This window comes from Punica granatum, chromosome 7, assembly GCF_007655135.1.
Source record: "Punica granatum isolate Tunisia-2019 chromosome 7, ASM765513v2, whole genome shotgun sequence".
NCBI lineage: Eukaryota > Viridiplantae > Streptophyta > Magnoliopsida > Myrtales > Lythraceae > Punica > Punica granatum.
In genome coordinates, this window is record NC_045133.1 from 27,814,480 (window position 1) to 27,835,117 (window position 20,638).

At 42.5% G+C, this 20,638-nt stretch overlaps 5 protein-coding genes and 1 non-coding gene across 7 annotated transcripts; 5 read left to right on the forward strand and 1 right to left on the reverse strand.

The window, feature by feature from the left end:
* The first annotated feature begins 448 nt into the window (after positions 1–448).
* LOC116213714 (phytosulfokine receptor 2) lies at positions 449–4,612 on the forward strand. Its single transcript, XM_031548751.1, has 2 exons — positions 449–694; positions 1,039–4,612. Exon 2 carries the CDS (start codon positions 1,199–1,201, stop codon positions 4,358–4,360), a length of 3,162 nt encoding a protein of 1,053 aa, XP_031404611.1. The 5' UTR covers positions 449–694; positions 1,039–1,198; the 3' UTR covers positions 4,361–4,612.
* A 325-nt stretch (positions 4,613–4,937) lies between these two features.
* Positions 4,938–6,995, forward strand: LOC116215157. Of its 2 annotated transcripts, none has more exons than XM_031550760.1 (3): positions 4,938–5,086; positions 5,168–5,244; positions 6,319–6,995. In XM_031550760.1, exon 3 carries the CDS (start codon positions 6,354–6,356, stop codon positions 6,732–6,734), a length of 381 nt encoding a protein of 126 aa, XP_031406620.1. In that variant the 5' UTR covers positions 4,938–5,086; positions 5,168–5,244; positions 6,319–6,353; the 3' UTR covers positions 6,735–6,995. The 2 variants fall into 2 exon arrangements, with proteins under 2 accessions (XP_031406620.1, XP_031406619.1); XM_031550759.1 differs by having other exon boundaries at positions 4,939–5,086; positions 6,332–6,987.
* A 144-nt stretch (positions 6,996–7,139) lies between these two features.
* TRNAQ-CUG lies at positions 7,140–7,211 on the reverse strand. The gene has a single exon. It is a non-coding gene; the product is annotated as a tRNA-Gln (tRNA).
* A 129-nt stretch (positions 7,212–7,340) lies between these two features.
* On the forward strand, positions 7,341–8,358 carry LOC116215156. The gene is made up of 2 exons (XM_031550758.1): positions 7,341–7,654; positions 7,782–8,358. The coding sequence occupies exons 1-2, from the start codon at positions 7,505–7,507 to the stop codon at positions 8,187–8,189; spliced, it is 558 nt and encodes a 185-aa protein (XP_031406618.1). The 5' UTR covers positions 7,341–7,504; the 3' UTR covers positions 8,190–8,358.
* A 1,441-nt stretch (positions 8,359–9,799) lies between these two features.
* Positions 9,800–10,471, forward strand: LOC116214599. Its single transcript, XM_031549979.1, has one exon. It carries the CDS (start codon positions 9,800–9,802, stop codon positions 10,469–10,471), a length of 672 nt encoding a protein of 223 aa, XP_031405839.1.
* Positions 10,472–11,170: 699 nt separating this feature from the next.
* Positions 11,171–19,326, forward strand: LOC116214152 (serine/threonine-protein kinase sid1). The gene is made up of 21 exons (XM_031549474.1): positions 11,171–11,491; positions 11,955–12,069; positions 12,909–12,965; positions 13,717–13,744; positions 13,829–13,951; positions 14,206–14,317; positions 14,481–14,518; positions 14,720–14,773; positions 15,231–15,299; positions 15,420–15,536; positions 15,658–15,726; positions 15,894–15,973; positions 16,237–16,359; positions 16,425–16,695; positions 17,156–17,248; positions 17,349–17,516; positions 17,827–17,957; positions 18,047–18,179; positions 18,329–18,453; positions 18,608–18,790; positions 19,025–19,326. Exons 2-21 carry the CDS (start codon positions 11,975–11,977, stop codon positions 19,062–19,064), a joined length of 2,109 nt encoding a protein of 702 aa, XP_031405334.1. The 5' UTR covers positions 11,171–11,491; positions 11,955–11,974; the 3' UTR covers positions 19,065–19,326.
* Positions 19,327–20,638: the final 1,312 nt, after the last annotated feature.

Genomic DNA, 20,638 nt, shown 5'->3' on the forward strand with positions numbered 1-20,638 from the left:
CTATACATTCACGTTTGTTCTTATACAATGATACTTCTGTAGTATTTCGTCATCCCAACATATATACATCTCGAGTCGGACGAGTATCGGTCTGTCGGCTCACAGCTGCAATTTCTCTTTTTTATGTACGGGGACATGGCTAACACGTAAGGCTTACGAGATATCTTATGAAACATTTGGTTATGGCAAGATTTGTACCTGACTCGAGCATTAACTGATGGGCCGCAATCCGATCTTCTTAAACATATTATTATTGACTATAGAAATGAATAATATGACATCGTAACAGAATTAGTGGAGTTTTCTTTTTGACAAATATTATATATATATATAACTATGGAATGGATGCTCAGGAAAGAGAGAGAACTTTCCTTTTCTGCCCTTTTTTTTAAAAAAAAATTTAATTAAACTTCTTTGTCGTGCTGCGGCTTTCTCTGCTTCCGCTGCTGCTGCTGCTGCTCTGATTTGATTTGAAATGTCCCTTCCCCTTTCGTTTTCCACAGCATTTCCCTTCCTTGCTTTTCACTTGTTCGTTTAGGGGAAAAAAATAAAAAGAACGAAGAAAAACCAGCCCAAAGAAACGTCTTCTGAAATTCCGAGAAAGAGACCCTCCCTCGCCTTCAGTCCTCGCTCTTTGATTCTCTCAAGCTCCCCGGCCGAATTTCTGTTCGGGGGTCGTCTGCCCATTCAGCCGGTAAAGTTCGTTCCTTTTGTTTCTGTCGATTCCCGCTGGTCTTGGGATCTGGTATATGTGCGCTCGCTGGGTCAAGAATTTTGATTTCCGAGAAAAGGGTGCTCGAGTCTCTTCTTCCTCGCATTAATTGGGGTTGCTTTATTTGTAAGCCGCTGCTGAAATGGTCGGTTCTCCTGTTGGGGCTCATGAGCTGTTTGGTGAAATGCGTACCAAAAAATCCGCCCTTTGAGTGAGGAGTCAGGACCCATCTCTCTGGGTTTCTTGATTCGAGGTCTGGGAATCTCTGTTCCCAGCTTGGGATTGATAAAGTTTATTTGTTAATTACTATCAGCTTTTTGCTTCAGTTGCAAGCTGCTGTCGAGTTTTGGGGTTCTCCATGTGCTTGCTCACTAAAAAAGCGCACGCCTCGCTCTCGTTCAGCACAGCCTCGAGTGAGTGAGTTCCTCTATGGAAAAGACTGGCCTTGATTCGATCTGAATAATCACTTCAGCGAGCTCATTCCTCATGTCAGCCCCAAGAGGTCAAATTTTCCTCAAATGGGTCTTCTTGGCCTTTCTATTATGCTCGTGTTTTGGTATCGGAAAGTGCGTGCAATCCTGCCACCCGGGTGATCTCTCTGCACTCAGGGAAATCGCAGGGAATCTCACTGGGGGTTCTATCATCACTTCCTGGAGCAGCGACCACCTTTGCTGTCAGTGGGATGGTGTCATCTGCGACAATGTATCGAGTTCCAGCAGAGTCACCAAGCTGATCATTTCCAAAAACGGGCTCAGAGGCTCTATTTCACGGTCTTTGGGCCGATTGGACCAGCTGAGGTGGCTTGATCTCTCCTACAATCATCTGAGAGGCGAATTGCCCTTGGAACTCTCTTCTTTGAGGTTGTTAGAAGTTCTTGATCTCAGCCACAACATGCTCACTGGACCCGCTTGGGGAGCTCTCTCTGGCTTAATTTCAATCAAGTCGCTGAACATCTCTAGCAATGAGTTGACTGGAGATTTAGTCAAGCTCGGGAAGTTCCCAAATCTTGTCATATTCAACTTCAGCAACAATTCCTTCTCTGGGCGGCTCAGCTCTAATGCCTGCAGTTTGTCCAATGGCATTCGCATCCTCGATTTGTCAAAGAACCATTTTGCAGGTGGGCTTGAGTTCTTGGAGAACTGCAGCAGATCTCTCCAGCAACTCTATTTGGACTTCAATGCTCTCTCGGGCCACCTTCCCGATTCACTGTATTCCGTTTCAACTCTTGAGCGGTTATCAATTTCTGCAAACAATTTCTCTGGCCCATTGAGTGAGAACCTGAGTAAGCTCTCTCGTCTAAAAGTTTTGGACATGTGTGGAAATCGATTCTCTGGCCCATTGCCAAATGTCTTTGGTAATCTTACCCGGCTAGAACAGTTAATCATCCACTCCAATTCTTTCTCCGGTCCATTGCCTTCGTCTTTGTCAATGTGCTCGAACCTTCAAGTGCTTGATCTTCGAAACAATTCCTTGACAGGCCGCATTGATCTTAACTTCTCGGGATTGCCCCGTTTGTATACTCTCGATCTTGCCACAAATCACTTCAATGGCCTACTCCCTGAATCCTTGTCCAACTGTCGAGAGTTGAAAATTTTAAGCCTAGCAAAGAATGGGCTGACGGGCGAAATTCCCGAGAGTTATAAAAACCTCAGATCCCTTTTGTTCCTCTCACTCTCAAATAACAGCTTTGTCAATCTATCTGGGGCGTTATCCGTGCTACATAACTGTAACAATCTCAGCACTCTTATCCTCACCATGAATTTCCATGGAGAGGAGATCCCGAAAAATGTTACTGGATTCAACAGTCTGACGGTTTTAGCCCTTGGGAAATGCGCTCTTAAGGGCCAACTCCCTATTTGGTTGCTGAATTGCCAAAAGTTGCAGGTTCTTGACTTGTCATGGAACCACTTAGATGGAGATATCCCTTCCTGGATTGGTAAGATGGAGAGCTTATTCTACTTGGACTTCTCGAACAACTCAATCACAGGAGAGATCCCGAAGAGCTTAACAGAGTTGAAGAGCCTCATTTACATGAACTGCACTTCATCAAATCCCGCCATTTCTGCAGGAATTCCTCTTTATGTGAAGAGGAATCAGAGCGCCAGCAGCCTCCAATACAACCAGATCTCGAGTTTCCCTCCCTCGATATACCTCAGCAATAACAGGATCAACGGAAGTATATGGCCCGAGATTGGTCGGTTGAAAGAGCTCCATGTGCTGGATATTAGCAGGAACAACATAACGGGGCCAATACCAAGCTCGATATCCAACATGGAGAACTTGGAAGTTTTGGACTTGTCTAATAACAATCTCGTTGGGCCAATCCCGCCTTCATTAAGTAGGCTCACTTTCTTGTCAAGGTTTAGTGTAGCCAATAATTACCTTCAGGGACCGATTCCTACGGGAGGGCAGTTCTCGAGCTTTCCCAATTCAAGCTTCGAGGGCAACCCAGGGCTTTGTGGTACAATTGATTCTCCATGCAATGTTGGTATCACTGACGGCACAGGTGTGAAGCATAGTAACTCGTCAGGCAGGCCTCGGGTCAATAAGTTTGGCCGAGGCAATATTATTGTCATTACGATCAGTCTTGGCCTTGGGTTTTCTTTCCTCTTAGCAGTCGTTCTGCTCAGATTCTCAAGGAGGGATGTGCATGATCAGATGGATGAGTTGAATGAAGAGCTTGGGAGGCCCCACAGGTTGTCTGAAGTCCTTGAGTCATCGAAGCTGGTTCTGTTTCAGAACTCTGACTGCAAAGATCTAACCGTTGGAGATTTATTGAAATCCACTAGCAACTTCAACCAAGCAAACATTATTGGCTGTGGTGGTTTCGGTTTAGTCTACAAAGCTAACCTCACAAACGGAACCAAGGCTGCGATCAAGAGGCTCTCGGGGGACTGTGGGCAGGCAGAACGGGAATTTCAGGCTGAGGTGGAAGCCCTCTCAAGAGCCCAACACAAGAATCTCGTCTCTCTCCGAGGCTACTGCAGGCACGGGAATGAGAGGCTTCTAATATATTCCTACATGGAGAATGGGAGCTTAGACTATTGGCTCCATGAGAGCGAAGAGGGAAGCTCGATCCTTAACTGGGACGTGAGGCAGAAGATAGCCCAAGGAGCGGCACGTGGTCTGGCCTACTTGCACAAAGTTTGCGAGCCCAACATCATTCACCGGGATGTAAAATCGAGCAACATTCTATTGGACGAGAAGTTTGAGGCTCACTTGGCTGATTTTGGTCTGTCGAGGCTTCTCCGGCCCTATGATACTCATGTAACTACGGATTTGGTTGGAACTCTAGGCTACATCCCTCCGGAATACAGCCAGACATTGACAGCCACTTTCAGGGGAGATGTCTACAGCTTTGGGGTCGTCCTCCTGGAGCTGCTGACGCGGAGGAGGCCCGTGGAGGTCTGCAAGGGGAAGAACTGCCGGGATTTGGTATCGTGGGTGTTCCAGATGAGGTCAGAGAAAAAGGAGGAGGAGGTTATCGACCCCTCAATTTGGGAAAACAAAGACCACGAGAAACAGGTCTTGGAAGTTCTCAGTATTGCCTGTAACTGCACCAACCAGGATCCAAGGAGGCGGCCGGGGATCGAGCAGGTTGTATCCTGGCTCGAAGGGGTCGGGCTCGAGGGCTTCCAGCAAAGTTGAACTTCTTGATGTATTTTAATGTTCCCCTCTCTCTCTCTCCATATCTATGGAGAGAGTTATCATTGTAAAGCTGTTCGAGTTTTTTGTCTCAGTTGATGTAATACTGATGGGGGTAATGGGAAGAGTATAGAAGTGTCATTTTGACTTCAGTTGTTATATAGTGCTTTAAATCTTTTGTTGCAATGTATAATTGTAGGGGTTTTAGTCTTTTATATTATTATTCTTAAATGAATGAATAAATATTTTTATTAACTTTCGTCTCTCCAAAAAAAAAATTGCTACGACTATCTCTTTATATTATGTAAAAGTTTATAAATATTGGATCATGGTCGATATAAGCTAATTATTCAGGAAAAAAGAACATTTGCAAAACGGTCATAGCTAGGTTGATCTGACTATTCTATTTAAGAAAAGATAAACTCTAATAATCTTTTTTATTATATGGTTATTATTTGATCAAAGATGGATTGTGGAGAGGAAATTGTTATTCTCACTCGAGGGAAGGTCAACATTAACAAAATCAGGAAGCACGAGGGTTTGATTAAAATATTGTAATGTTGAGGGACCAAATATATATTCTTTGCAAAAGATAAGGGCCAGCTGAGTGAAATAGAGGAGCCGCGGGGTTCTCTTCTCTTTGCAGGGTACCCCCGAGAGACCCGACGAGCAGCAGTGGACTTGCTTCAGCTGAATCCCCCTTCTCCGGCGTCATTTCGGCCGCCAGCGGTGAGACGACGAGCACATACGACGAATCGATCCCCTCAGCACTCATCTTCCGAACATTATTTCCTGTAACTTTTTTCGTAGGTTTTCTCTGGGATTGAATTGCCTCGCCTTAGGAGCTTCTCGGTTCGTTGCGTCGTTTTCAGAGGCTGCTTCTGCAGGTTTCTCTCCCTCTCTGTATTTCTTCTACCGTGTCAGAGTAGAAGTGCAATTTAGCTTTCATGGAAGTTATTGCTGATTTAAATGTTGTAATCCGACTGGTGTTGGATGAAATGCCTAAATGAGTGCTTTAATCTTAAATAGGACAGTCCTGCGTGAATCTGTTTTTGTTGAAATCGAATAATTAGGTGCTGATGTTATATCTTCTCGGGTTCATATGGAGAAGACTTGCCTGCGTTGTGCTTATCCAGTGATCTGCACTGCTGCGTGATTGCGGGTTGCGTTTTAGTTTGTCCATTGTTTTGCTCGTGTTTGCTAACAACTTTTGTCGAATACACCTCACTGAGGAGAAGGGAATTGAAGGGAAAGTGAAATGAGGTAGGGGATGGGGAGAAGTGGGTATGTTTGCCTGCATCGAAAACGATGACCTTATGCTGTTCTTTCGTTTGTCAGAAGGAAGCGTTCTGTTCATTTTCGCTCGATTATCAATGGAAGACAACCTGGTTGATTCCATCGACCAATTTGGGTTGGCTGCATTATGGAGCTGGCTTTGTTATATAAGGGCATGCAGTTTCAGTGTTGCCCATAGATATTGTCATGGTGTTGCAGTTCAACGATGATGGTAGATTTCTCCTACGTGCCTTTAGTTGTGTGGGAAGGACACTGGGAAGTGGAGGAGATCGCAAACTTCAGTTATGATACTTGGAAAAAGAAAAATTGTTACACTCAAAATTTCGCTCTTATGCAGAATAAGAAATTGTCGTCGGTGTTTGCAAATGTCATTCATTAGAAATTTAGGTTTGAGGAAAGTGTTAATGAGTCAATGATGATCTTGAGTTATGCATTTTGGGAGATTCAAATTGTCATACGGTGGGGATGAATAATTGAGATGTTACTCCGGGCTATCAATGTTAGCCCAAGATTTGAAAATAGGAAAAAGCAGTGTTCTTCTACTCATTCACCTATATGAGGAATTCATCACTTCATGTTTTATATTTGTGAACTTCTTGCAAACATATCTTTCTTACTTATGCCGGTATTAGGTGTGAGGTTAATTGATTTCTCTGATGCTTCAGTTTTTACTTCCAGATTAGCACTAGAAACAAATTTTATGGCTGGAAAAGTTGCACAGAAAGCAGTGAAGGCAATTGGGGAGTACCAATACCCATGGCGTGAAAAGCTGGCGAAATACAAGGATGAGCTATCCAAGGGAGTGTGGGGATATTGGGAGCTTGGGGCGTGGAAGCCCTTGGGCATTAGCGCTCGTCGCAGAGCTAGGCTCCGCAAGGAAGTCCTACTCGCAGGGCAAGACTGGCCATTTGATCCCGAGAGGAAGGAGATGAGGAATGTCCGGAAAGGACACAAGTGCGACAGGATAGCCGCTGAGAAGCGTGAAAACACCGCGAGGCTGATGGAGAAGATGCCTGATATGTTGCTCGCCTACAAGAAGCGCAGGTGGGAGAAGAAGATGAAGGAAGAGGACAAGAAGTGAATCAGAAGATTGCTCCCTTCTCTGTAATGTTTTTGCAGATTTCGCTTCTTGGACCTTTAATAAGCAATGTTGCTTCTACTATACATGGATCATTTGGCTGTTTTAGTGCACAAAAGAAAAGATCGACTTCCTGGGAACGTGAAGAACTTGGATACGGATTGTTCACGGGGTATGTCGAGTCACATATGTAGACTTGCTGCTATTATATTTGGACCGCAAAAATGTCATAATCTCAATTCGATTTAAACGGACTTATAGAGATGAGCTATCGTACCTACTATGTGTGCCGTCGGAGATTCACGGAGTCCCGGGAATTAGTTGGGCAAAGCCTAGACTACTCGGGTCAGCCAAAAAAGAGAAAAATCGTACGGTGTGTTGAGAACCCAAAATAAAAATAAAAGGTGAAGGTTCTACCGAGATTTGAACTCGGGTTACTGGATTCAGAGTCCAATGTCCTAACCACTAGACCATAGAACCATGTTGCTGTTCATGGATTATATTTTTCTATCCAACTGGCCCCCCGGTCGCCCCCGCCCCCTCCCAGTGGAAGAATGACCATCCACAGAGCTCGGAGCTGGTGGAGCTCAGCATGTTGAGAACGTGTCCCCGAGTCCATGCAGGATGACCGACGCGACAGGGGACATTGCCACCTTTTATTGGAAATTGAGACATCAGTTTCTTGGCTGTCGTACGTCGATGATTTCTTAAACTCTCCTTTTTCTATTACTTGGAAGAACAGCCAGAACAGGCAGAAGTGGTGAGAAGAACTAATGGCAGGAATACTCTCCCTAAAGAGAAGCCTACTGACCGCCAACTTGAAGCTGCTGATTAGAGACTCCTCCTCCTATGCTCACCATACCGGCAAAGTCATCACCGCCACTGCCGCCGCCTCCTTCTCCACCGCATTCGAACGTGCACAGGTAAAGCTCCTGTTTTCTGGGAAAACATCTTTGGTCTTGGTTTTTCCGAAGGTTGGTCGGTCGGGATGGACCAATGTCGATGCGACCGGGATTTTGTAATTTCCATGGTGCGTGGAAAATGTTTCAGGGTAGCAATGCAGTGGAAGAGTCTATGGACAGCTCAGGTGGACCTGCTGTGACTCCAGGTACATCGAACAACGACCCAACAAGGCAAGGGACGTACGAAGCCAAGCAAGAAGCCCTTGACGTTGATCAGGATCGAGCGAGCGGTGTAACGGGTTTCATGGCCGAGAAGGTAAGAGACGGGGCTGAGAAGGCCAAGGAGATGACCGATAGGGTGGGGGAGACGGCCAAGAAGACGATTGATGGAGCTCGGAAGGCGGCTGCAGAGACCACTCAGCCGATCAAGGAGGCTGTCACCAGGGACGATGAGGACGAGAAGAGAGGGCCGAACCAGAATGTTGATTCTTGGGATTATAGAAACATCGTGGATTTAAGGCAGAGGGCCGGTGGGTACGATACGGGAGCACCGTAAATGAATGTTAGCCGGTCCAATGTCGTATCTTGTTAGTTTAGCGTGTTTCATGTTACTTTGAGCTAGCCAGCCACTTTAGACATTTGCTTCTCATGGCACGGATAAATAAGTACGAGGAGCTTAAGAAAATCTTATGAAAACAAGAATATTGCGATATCATCTTCGAGTCCTATGAAGAATAATGCATCGAACTCTGATTTTCTTATTCTCGAACTTTAAAAGTTGAATTTAGCATCATGACCTTCACGAACACATCATTCAAGATTGAAGAATATTCACGATTACAGCCTTAGAGGAGTGACGAAAGCGCCCCAAACATCATTCAAGATTGAAGAATATTCACGATTACAGCCTTAGAGGAGTGACGAAAGCGTCCCAAACTCGAGACATAGTTGGTTCTTGTTCAGGCCTTACATTGGATCATTTTGAGTGTACGGTAGATAGATAGATAGACACTCATTTATGTGATGGGTCACATGGCAAAATTGGGGGCATCAAGAAAGGAACGCATTTAAACAAATATAAAACAAGTTGTGCTGGCCTTTGAAGGAAAGGCCTCGGACCACCTGACCGGTGGTCCCAATGACACAATGGGATAAAATAAAATGGGACCCATGAGTCTTCAGCCCGTAACCCTAATTGGGTGACAGGGAAATCTAACCAGAGCTAAGCTGCCCCGCTACTTTGTTCGCCCACACCCACACACCCATTTTAGGATCTTTCAAAACAAAAGTGCTTTGATTTGACCCAATTTAACAGGCTTTGACTGGGCCCTAACTGTCCCCTATGGAGCCTTTGCTTTCCCACACTCCGCACAATGAATGCCACATATTTTTCCAACTAGTCCGTTCAGAAGGTATTATCAGTTATTAATTGAATCTCATCTGTTTGAAGTGTCAACTTAACTTTAATTACGGGATACTTTCAATGAATCTATGTGCAACATTATATTTTGAAAAAAGGAAGACACACAACTTTTGTGTTATATCAATACAATGTTGTATTAGTAGTTCAGTTGTTTAAGAGAAGATAAGTTGGATACATATTGCATCTTCAAAATGGAAAAATATTCGATGCAAATGATAGGATACATATCTCGTTAGTACGTATCGTCATGTCTAGACCGTGTCATTCTCTAATATTTCCCCGGCTACCTTATGGAAGGGCATGTTTAGACAGTTGCGTATTGATTAGTGGAACATGTCACATGAGTTAATGTGTGAGAATAGAAAAAGAATGCGCAGAATATGCTTTTGAACATGCAGCCGTACGTGAATAATCCGAACTAAGAATGATTAATATCATTAATTAATGTAATTATAATAATAATGGCTACTTTCTTGTTCCCTTTCATTGACATTAAGATTACTTTGACAAGTGGGGTTTCAATGATTTAGACCATCAAAGCTTATCAATATCCCAACAGTGGAGGCTCTGGATCGTCCTTTATGTCCGCTCCAAACAAAGCAGTCAACCCTCTTAACCTCGTCAGTCCCATCCCCTTTGATTCCTTCCTCTTCCCTATATACATAAATCCAACAAGCCATAGCATAAACGCTCCTGTGAAATAATTGAATGAGACCAGAACCCCTGATATAGCAAATTAGATCATGGTGAATAGAGTTGACGCCTCGATCGACGTCTTCACATTCCCTAGCATCCGCGTCGAACACCGAGATCCCGAGTTCGAGTTCGGGACCACTCATGAGCCGGACTCACCAGCTGATCACATTTTCCTCAACGGCAAGCTCTTGCCCCACGCCTTTCCTGTTCAGTCCGATGCATTGTCTCGTTTTAACTCGAATACCGTGGCTCGGGCAAGCAGTGTCAGCAGCAGGAAGGACTCGTTGTTGCCTTGCCGGACCAGTAGCACTCGCAGCAGCTGCAGCAGCAGCAGTGCTCGGACCAGCTTGAGCGATATATCAGAGCAGAAGCCATTCTATCAGAGCAGATCCGCTAGCAGACCGCAGAATCGAGGTGATGGAAACAGAGGTTTCGCGAGTCACCGCAGTCTACATCGTTCGTCATCTCAGGGGACATGGCAGTTCATTATGCCGGTGCCGTCATTGAGCTACGATGGTTCTCGGAGAAGGAAAAGCGGGGATGCTGGGAGAGCAACAAGTCCTCGTGACAAGTTAGACGCCGAGAGGTTAACTCGGCCTAAACGGGGGTTCTGCAGGGGATTTTTCCGATCGTTTTCGTCTACCTGCAAGCAGTGTCATGCCTTGGAACCTCCAAAGAAGGAGAGGGAAAGGGATGGCATGATGTATTGGATCTCTTGAAACTATAATGAATAATTGAATCTTTTTTAAAATCATTGAAATTATCACCCAATCCTTCATTTGATGAAATGAAGACGATTATCTTGGGAACGTCATTGATAAAGCCCGCTGATTGCCCCTCGAACGTAGTTTCCTATCATGGGCCACGGCCCAACTTACTCAAAGTTTTGTTTCTTGTGTCGATGCTCAGCCCATCTCGTCCAAAGTGGGCTGGGCCTCTGTTGGACCTTTACTTTCTACTAAGGGCCCATTAGTGCCACACGAGAAGTATAAGAACAGCCGACCGAACCGGCCTAACTCATCGATCAGTTTCAATGACCGTAGCATTTAGGCTTTCACTGTCCCCGAAGTTCAAAGAAAGTAGAATTTGGGTCAATTCATAAATTCATAATGGAGTCTGACTTAAGCCACCTCACCCGCCCGGTCCAAGCGCGTATCATGTTCAGAACAAGGCGATAGTCAATGACCAGAAAGAGAGTAGCAGTTCTCGTATGTGTCAATTTATAATTGCATTCATTCATGAATAAAGTTACAATTATTAATTTTACAGAAGAAATAATCGAGTTGAAGCGATCATTTCCGCTACGACCGAAGATCATTTTGGATGGTGACTAGTACACATAAATCATCTTCATGTAGAATCAACTAGCATACCGCCAATAACTTTGTCCGAACGAGAAGATATTGAGCCAATCACCATTCACGGTAGCACCGAAGGAGGAAGAAGAGGAGAATTCTGAAAGCAGACGGCGTCGTTCTGTCCGGTCCAAACTCAGACCTGGGGACCGAAACGAAACCGTCCTTGCAAATGATCTGCTCAGTTGTAGGAAACTCCCATCATTTAACCCAGAAGCACTCACTCTCTCTCTCTCTCTCTCTCTCTCTCTCGATCCGTTAAACTATCAAGGCCTCTGTGCATCGGAGGCGAAGGAGGAGGAGGCAGCGGAGCTGAGGAGGAGATCCATGGCGTAATCTCGCACCGCCCGTCCCTCTCTTCATCGGATGAACTGCAATTAGCAGGTAAGCACCCCCCCCGCCTCAATCCATCCCCTCCGACTGCGACGCAAATGTCACGAAAGGGAACGATCATTGCATTCTGGGGAAACGCTAGTGGAGAAATCCTCAAATCCGAAGCCACGTGCGAGGTGTTCTTTTGCTTTCACTGCGAATGCGATGTTCCTGTGGTGCTCGCGCTTTGTCCCGAGCTGCTTTTGAGGTTGGGCCGTCACTATAGCACTCGACTTCACCTAACCGAATCCCTCTGGAGCCATGCGTGCATGCGTGCCAGAGCTAATGCTTTGCTTCCAAGGGCCTCCTCGAATTGCTCATATTAAAATGAATCGGTGCCGCTTTTTATAGTGTTTGCATTCTAGATCTTTGATTGCTGTGCTCTGGCTGCCATTGGTGGTTGTTTCGGAAGCATGTGGCGTATTTAGGGTTTATATTCCATCTTAGTTCTGTTCCTTTTCGTGTTTCTGATCAGGGCGGTAGTGGGTGCTGGAGATGGCTGATGTGGCGGGTTTCATGGAAGCTGCGGGAGCTCGATTTAGTCAGCTCGAGCTCATTGGAAGAGGATCTTTTGGTGACGTCTATAAAGCGTAATTGTCTATAAGCTTTTCTGGCTCTTTTTGATTTGATCATCTTAGAATGGGATATCAGCAATTGAACTTAATTATGCGGGACTTGTAATGCCTGAATCTAGTAGAAGGATCATTTGAGCTATTGTTGATCAAGCTATGTGGCTGGATTCTGACTCGTGCTCGATTCCATTGCCTGGTTTGCAGAATAACTAGTTTGTAGGTCTGTATTGGGACCTTTTGACTACAATTTGGTTTCTCAAAGATGGTTGCTGTTGCTTGTGCTCATAGTATTAAGTAGGCCCTCTAATTTCTACATCATGAGTTTGAGATCGAGCAATGATTGACACTTCAAGGAAGTGGTTAGTCTTATGGATTCCTTTGATAGGATGTCAAATGCAACGGGTATACTTTGGATCTCGAATTTTTCTAGCTCAATCAATTGGATCTCGTGACGGAACCAGTGATCTCCATATAGTATTATGCAAAATATACTAATAAATGTCTATCATGTGAAGGCGGTGTTAGCCCAAGTAAATCTTTCATTGGGTTGTTTAGACATCAGATTTCCTTGTCCTCAACAGAGATGTCCTTGATATAGTCAGGACAGAACATGTCATAATCCTTTGAGGTTGTGAGCTATACCCCAGGAGTGTATACCGTATTAATATCATTACATTATTTTGCCAAATAATTGAGCAAATAGGAAATTAGAGACAAATCTGGAGTCTAAAAATCACATTGTGGAAGGAGGCAGTGTAATGGATTTTCATGTCGATAAATCCAACTGGGTCATAGTTGTTATGGCATCTGACTTGGGTGGATTTCTTCGTCCTTCTGACTCTTTATAATGTCCGCAGGTTTGATAAAGAGCTCAACAAAGAAGTGGCTATTAAAGTAATTGATCTTGAAGAATCGTAAGTGTGACATAATATATATGCGTATAATTTTATTAGAAAAAAACTTTTAGCATATGTTGGTTTTGGAAATTCATTTTTTGGGCTTCTTAGATTTACTAAGGAGTTCTTGCATACTATCTCCAGTCTGTTCTTCATCAGTAGCTTCTTCTTTGCTTAAGAAAAGCATAAATGAAGCGCTAGTGTAACCATTTGAACACTTAAATTGGCACCATGTGACAGTCTATCTGGATCAACACTTACTTTTAGTGCTGGCATTACTGGTCTTTAAGCTGCATGGAGAAGTTGATGTACCAACAATATCGTCACCTTGGGTTTTACATATATAGTTTGACCTCTGATAATTTTAAATTATTTCATGGAATGAAAATGCTATCTTTCTTTAATTGATGAATATAGAAAAATAATAAGCATAATTTGAGCATTTTGAGCACAAGATTATTGTCAATTATTCTCTAGTGTAGTCACATCAATAAAAAAAGAAAATGTCTGTCACCATATTCTCTAGGAACTCAAGGTCCTAGCTCATATATTTGAAGAATTCAATTGCACAATCAAATAGGATTAGTTTTAAGCTTGCATCGAATCAAGAAGTAGCTAGTCATGTTTCTGGTGCTCATGATCCTGATGTTGTTTGACCTTGGCTTTGTTTTGCATTTGACTGTTAGTTTTACCTGCTTTAAGTTTAAGTGCTTTGGTTTTGGACTTTGGAGCTCCATCTGATGCTTGCATGTGTTTTACTCTTCTTTAGGGAGGATGATATTGAGGATATACAAAAGGTATGGCTTCTCCGTTATTTAACCCTTTTACAGGAAGGGAATGATGAGAAATTGAGTTGCTTACTGTTTCCATTTTTCATGCAGGAAATTTCTGTGCTGTCACAGTGTCGGTCTCAATATATCACAGCTTATTATGGTTCCTATCTTCACCAAACCAAGCTATGGATAATAATGGAATACATGGCTGGTGGTTCTGTGGCCGATCTAGTAGGTGTCTTCTGCCGATCTACCCCCACGATATTAATTGATGTTCTTTTCCTGTCAATTCAGTCTCTTGGGTATTTGTAATGATGCAGTGCATGCATCTTTTCTCCAATGTGTTTCTCCGTCTGCATTGCATGTCTTTGACATTTAGCTAAAGAATTCTACTGTTTTGTTTAGTGTAGCTGTATTCTTTGCCTTGGATATAGCACTTATGACAACTGGCGAGTTTTCTTGAAGCTAATACACTATTTCTATAGCTCCAATCAGGTCAACCCCTAGATGAGATGTCTATTGCTTGCATAGTACGTGACTTGCTGCATGCAATCGAGTATTTGCATAATGAGGGGAAGATTCATAGAGACATCAAAGGTTTTTACAGTCTCTCTCTACATGTCTTTCCTTCCCCCTCTTTTCCTATGTTACCCGAGATCAAAGCTTTTGGCTTGCTCAGGCAATTCATTGTTCTTTCGCAAGACAAATTTGATGTGCACATTTTCTGCGCCAACTAATTTGTATTCTTTGCTTTTTGCAGCGGCTAATATTTTGTTGACTGAGACCGGTGATGTGAAGGTACAGAAATGGTCTATCTCAGTCCATTATCCAAAATTATCTTGATGAGTGCATGGCACTGTGGATAGTAGCTACCTGGAAGGAAAAAGTACCAAATAGTAGACAGTTTGCATTAACGTGTTGGTGCTTTTCCAAGTTGTAGTGCACGGTGTCTTATTTATCACTGAAAGAGAAAATTCAGTGTGGACTGACTTGCAACAGGTTGCAGATTTTGGTGTATCTGCGCAATTAACAAGAACTATTTCAAGGAGAAAGGTAATTCCTGTTTTAAGGATCGCTCTTTCTGAAAACTTTCGATAGATACCGCAGCCCCTTCTTTTACTTGAATTTTGCAGCCGAAACAAATTTGTTCTCTCTGATTTTTCACTCTGGACTTGGAAGTCATCAATTTGTATTATTTCTGTTTGATATACTGGCTTAGTCAGAGGCAAGCTACATCGTGGTGCACCACCACCTTTTTAGGTGTGGATTATTGGCTATATTGGCTGATAATCTATAGGTCCTCCACTTGTTATTCATTTATTGATTGTAGCATTACATTTTGTTTTCTGCTAGCATATCCTGCCACCAACTTGTATGCAGTTAGTGTAACTGATATAATTCTCCTACCTTGATAAGCATGAAGGTTCAGCTTTTCTTTTTTCTTTTTTTATATTTTAATCATTTTTATATCAAGGCAAGCTAATGTAGATGCACTTTTCCCCAAATGCAGACGTTTGTGGGAACGCCATTTTGGATGGCGCCGGAGGTAATCCAGAATTCTGAAGGATACAATGAGAAGGTTTGTCCTTTGAAGCAGCAATTTTTTTTATGATTCTTGTTGCCTGTGTGCAAAAAAGATGCAATAAAATAATCCTAAATAAGCTTTTGTAGATTGTAATAGTGATCTTACTTGGTGCAGGCAGATATTTGGTCCCTTGGGATAACAGTTATCGAGATGGCAAAAGGTGAACCTCCACTTGCAGATCTTCATCCGATGAGAGTTCTTTTTATCATACCTCGAGAAAGTCCACCACAGGTTTTATCAGAATCTTTTGATATCACTATATTGCAATCATATTTGATGAACACATTGTACACTTCAGTTTTTGAGAGTTAGATGTTACAGTCGGATTAATTCTTTTCCCGTTTCCTTGCAGCTGGATGAGCATTTTTCTCGTCTGATGAAAGAATTTGTTTCATTGTGCTTGAAGAAGGTGCCGGCAGAGGTAAACTATCTATGGCATTTCGGCAATGTCTTTGTGGTTTTATCTGTTTCTCTTTCTCGTAAGTTACTTGCTATCATATATCATCAACTGCGTTATTCTGTATCTACAATCAATCCATTATTATGCTCTACAAATTTTCTTATACATGTCTGCTCCTTCGACTTCAGCGGCCCAGTGCCAAGGAGCTTTTGAAGCACCGTTTTATTAGAAATGCTAGGAAGAGCCCAAGGCTTCAGGAGAGAATAAGGTGCAATGTTGAGCTATACTTCTGCTATTCTGTGCAATACCTTTTTTTTTATGCCAGTTGGGCTCACATTGTATAACTCCTTGACCAGATGTTACATGAATTCTAGTTCTAAATAGAATATCATCTTCTTCCAAAATGATGCATCGGATCCTGTTATTGAGCTTGCTTAGATCACTGCTTCTTAATTAAGTGAAAAATGTTAACATAACATCTTTCTTATTAAGTAAGCTTATGATGGTTGGTCGATTCTTTCCTCATGACAGAGAGCGTCCAAAATACCAGCCAGTGGAAGATGTAGAAAGTCCTATGGGTAAGGGCATTGTGGAGGGAACTGACACTGTGAAGGTGAAGAGAGATATACAAGGAGAAGAAACAGTCAGAGCCAGGTTGGTTTTTTAATTGAACTTTGCTCTTTGTTGGTAAGTTCTTCCTGACCCGCTGCGAATTGCAGTGGTCAAGGGAGGACAGTGAAAAACACTGGTTGGGATTTCAGCATCGGAGGAACTCAGAGTACAGGGACTGTTAGAAGCAACGTGAGACCACCCCAGGTCAGAGAGAAGAAAAGCGAAGTTTCATACAATCAGGCAACCCCCAGAAGAGCTGCAGATAGTAGTAATTGGTTATCTCCATCAGGAAATTCCCTCCCTGAGTCTTCTGAAATTTTATTCAGAAAAGATGCTAGAGACCGGTATTCCGGGGAACAGAATAATTACCATGAAGATGTGAGGATCTTTCTCTCTCTCTCTCTCACACACGCGCGCGCGCGCGCACAGATGAGCATCTACATGAGCCTGAGCTCAATACATATTCTTGGAATATGGGTATCATCAGTTAAATAAGAGTCGAAATATGATCATCATGCTTTGTGACAAGTTGCTGCGAATCTGCATGGTATGTGTATTCCAATATATAAATGGTAAGGCTATGTCTAGGAAGCATCAAATTATCACTCGAAAGGAGAGAGTTAGATCAGAGAGTAAATTGACCAGATAGATTCATATGGACTCTAAAGGCTAACGCGGATGTCTACTTAATCATAGAATCACACCGTCTATTATTCTGGTAATTAAGACATGGTCAACTTCCAATCATGAAATTTTCAGCTTCTACTGTGCAGCTCAATTTGTTCATTCTATAAGAGGTTTTACACCATAAATTGTTTTCTTGATGTGAAATTTATAGGAGAATTCATCTCCGAGTGGATCAGGAACTGTTGTTATACGCTCCCCAAGAGGATCTCAATCATCTCCATTTTCCCATGACCAAAGTACTTTGGTACGAGATTTTCCAATATTTACGGCTCTGAAGCTGCTAAAATCTCCATATTTTTACCATATTGAGCATGGCCTTGATTGGATCTTGATGCAATGTGTAGTCTAGCGGCACATATGCTTCTTTTGAAGATGCTTCTACCACAGGAACTGTTGTTTTCCGCGGGCAACAGGATGAGTCTGATTCTCCTCGAACCCCAAAATCCAGGTTTGGAGTTCAAGAAAAAAGTTCGAGTGCTTCACTTGAAGATAGTGCATTAAATCTTGCAGAGGTTAGTTTTATTCTTATTTCTCGATGTACTCTTAACCTGAGAGTTGTATGTCAATGCTATGTTCACATGTTCTCTTATCGTTCCCATCTAACACTTTTAACTGCGTATACTATATCTTGCTGAAATCCATTCAGCATGTATGAGGTTTTTGACCATGTGACACTACTATTGGTTATTAGAAACTCATGGTCTATCATTGTTCTCTGTGGCTATTTTACTCCACCCAACCAGCTGGATTAAATTCTTCTTGGACCTTTCTCCCCCCTGACTAATAAATATGAAAGTCACGTATTATTGATGTGGTTTTCAGGCAAAGGCTGCTATGCAAGTGGGTATGAGAAGAGGAAATGCAAGAGAAAGGTCCGCACTAAGCAAGTTTAGAGATGGTCAGGAAAATGGAAGTAGAGAACATACAACCAAAAGTAGTTATGATTCTTCAAGGTAAAGCTGATACAATGAGTCCTCTCTCTTCTTCCATGCCCAGGAGCTGTGACTTGGTCTACGAAGTGTTAAAAATCTGTTTGCTGCAGGAATTCACAGGAGTATTTTGATGCTCCCAAAGTATTGCCAAGGTCTAGAAATGCAAGTGATGATGAGGAAAGTGCAAAAACATTATCAGCATCTGCCCCGTTATCCGTTTTGTTAATCCCTTCTCTGAAAGAGGTGAGCATCCACATGAGCTCATAGAGGTCAAGTGCAAGTGGTGTCCAGAAGGCTCACAACATGAACCGTTTCTTTAAGTTGTTTTGTTATAAATGTGAATTACATTTGATAATGTTTCATTTGTCACTTGTCGGTTTCTGTATGATTAGGCTGCTGGTGATGATATAGACGTGTCAGTTGTCCGAGCAGTTACAAACTCACTTGTGAGTCTGGAACGAGTTAGACCTGGGTCATGTGAAGTCCTTACGAGCAAGTTGCTTCAGAAGTTGGCAAGGTTTCAAACAGATTCTTTCATCTAATTAAGTTGGTTTATTCCATTTTGTTTTAGTTCCAACCACCCCCCCCCCCCCCAAAAAAAAAAAAAAACAAGAGTTGACAGTGGCTGGTTTCTATTCGATGAGCTAATGTCCAGAAGTACTGTGTTGCAGTTCGAAGGAACCATTGCTAAAGGATTTGCAGGCACAGGCAGCTCACATCTTCTCAAAGGGAAAGACATCTCCTCAGGAGTTAGAGAAGGCAAATTCTGAAGCTGACACTCGTAAGAAGCAGCAGAACAAAGAGCTTAACTCAAGCACCAATTTGAGCCCCTTGGCCAGATTTTTGCTCTCCAGGTTTGTCAAATGACCTTTTTACTGCTTGCCGGTCCTGAATCCTCATTTTTGTATTGACCCAAGATCTACTTTTATTCATTTCTCTCGAGGCCAATGGCACATTAAATGAAGAAGCAGTATGTGCTTCAGTTCAGTAGAGGCCAACGGCATGCATTTGTCTCTGCTAGTTTGTTTTGAGTTGATTTATGGAAACCTGTTCACTTAACAAACATTGGCCGCGTTTTAATGTTTCAGATGGCAAGGGCAAGTTTCACGGGATCTTAATCCAACGTAAGGAATGGGGGATTGAGGGCAGTTGAGTCATTTAAATCATTTTGTAGTCGGGTGCATTGATGCATTTATTCTGATTCAGTTGTACATAGTAAGTGTAAGATTAGTGTATTTATTGGCTGGGCTCGTAACTGAAAAGTTTTGATCCTGAATTCCCTTCCTCCGATCGATGTGAAAAGCTGTTTGTCTGTTATTTATTCACTGCGAATGTAAAATTGACTGAGTGATATCAAATATTTATCTATAGGTTTTTTTTTTTCGGCTGTGATTTGTGGAGCGAGTATATATACAAAGGGATGTTGGAAAATTTTGTTCCAATTTATGATTCGGCTTAAAATGAGCCCTTATGAAGCCTATGATCTGTAATATGTTGGAAGAAAAATTCAGAACCTAGTGAGACTTCATGTCAGCAAAAATCGTCGAAATGTGGGTAGTCGATGATCTATAGCATGGGATATTGATTTTTTCGGACCGTTTTGCGTTTGACCTCAAAATGGGTCCGTACGAAGCCCATGATTTACAATATGGATTTGGAGGAGATGTGGGCGAAGTTGGCCATTGGTATTGACAATAGCAAAATGAGCCGAAATGTGGCTTAATCCATGATCTATTGCAAAGGTATTTTGGAAATTTCAGCCCAAGTTGTGATTCGGTTATTAATGAGCTCCTACAAAGCCCTTGATCTTACATTTTGTGTTAGAAGAAAGTCCATAACTAAATGGACCATTGGAAATTTGATTTTTGCAAAATTTGTCGAAATGTGGTCAATTCGCAGTATTGTAGAAAATGAGCTCGTAGTAAGCTTATAATTTACAGTATGAGTTAGAATGAATTTCAAAACCAAATGGACCATTTAATTGTTGTCAGGTCAGCCATATTTGTCCATTGTCGTCAAGTTGATGATCCATAGCAAAAGAGAGAGCGAAAATGTTAGACCATTTTGGTTTTTTTTTTAAAAAAAAAAAACCTTAAAATGAGTCCATACGAAATTCGTGATTTACAGTATAGAATGGGATGAGATTCGGACCAAGTTGACTGTTTGAATTGACGATAGCAATATTGGGAGAAATGTGGTCAAATCCATGATCAGTAGCAAGGGATACTGACAATAATTTCCCCTTGTTGCCAAAATGGTAAAGAATGAGCTCCCAGTCGATTAACTATAGCAATGGATATCAGAACTTTCGACCAATTTAACTGAGCTTAAAATAGTCCATACGAGGCCTATGATCTACATTTTGTCTGCACGGAAGGAGGATTGGACCGAGTTGTCCATTACAACTAATGATTGCAAAATGGGTCGAAATGTGCCCAAATCCATGACCTTAAAATTTCTGCCCAATCAGCGATTACGCCTTAAAATTGAGCTCATATATATGAAGCGTCCGATTTACATTATTACGGATTAGACGGAATTTCAGAACCAATAAATGAATCATTCGACTTAACATTAGCAAAATTCACCGAAATGTGACCCAATCAAGGATCCATAGCAAGTAATATCAAGAAAATTATGGAGCACTTTGCGTTTGAGCCCAAAATGAACTCGTGCGACGCAAAAGATCTGAAGTATGGATT

What these genes read in the sequence shown, in the direction of transcription:
- LOC116213714 (XM_031548751.1), top strand. Translation starts at nt 1,199, where the DNA reads ATGTCAGCCCCAAGAGGTCAAATTTTCCTCAAATGGGTCTTCTTGGCC.
- LOC116215157 (XM_031550760.1), top strand. Translation starts at nt 6,354, where the DNA reads ATGGCTGGAAAAGTTGCACAGAAAGCAGTGAAGGCAATTGGGGAGTAC.
- LOC116215156 (XM_031550758.1), top strand. Translation starts at nt 7,505, where the DNA reads ATGGCAGGAATACTCTCCCTAAAGAGAAGCCTACTGACCGCCAACTTG. An exon ending in CCGCATTCGAACGTGCACAG is followed by an intron (nt 7,655 to 7,781) that starts GTAAAGCTCCTG and finishes AAAATGTTTCAG; the next exon opens with GGTAGCAATGCAGTGGAAGA.
- LOC116214599 (XM_031549979.1), top strand. Translation starts at nt 9,800, where the DNA reads ATGGTGAATAGAGTTGACGCCTCGATCGACGTCTTCACATTCCCTAGC.
- LOC116214152 (XM_031549474.1), top strand. Translation starts at nt 11,975, where the DNA reads ATGGCTGATGTGGCGGGTTTCATGGAAGCTGCGGGAGCTCGATTTAGT. An exon ending in TTTGGTGACGTCTATAAAGC is followed by an intron (nt 12,070 to 12,908) that starts GTAATTGTCTAT and finishes TAATGTCCGCAG; the next exon opens with GTTTGATAAAGAGCTCAACA. An exon ending in AGAATAATTACCATGAAGAT is followed by an intron (nt 16,696 to 17,155) that starts GTGAGGATCTTT and finishes TGAAATTTATAG; the next exon opens with GAGAATTCATCTCCGAGTGG.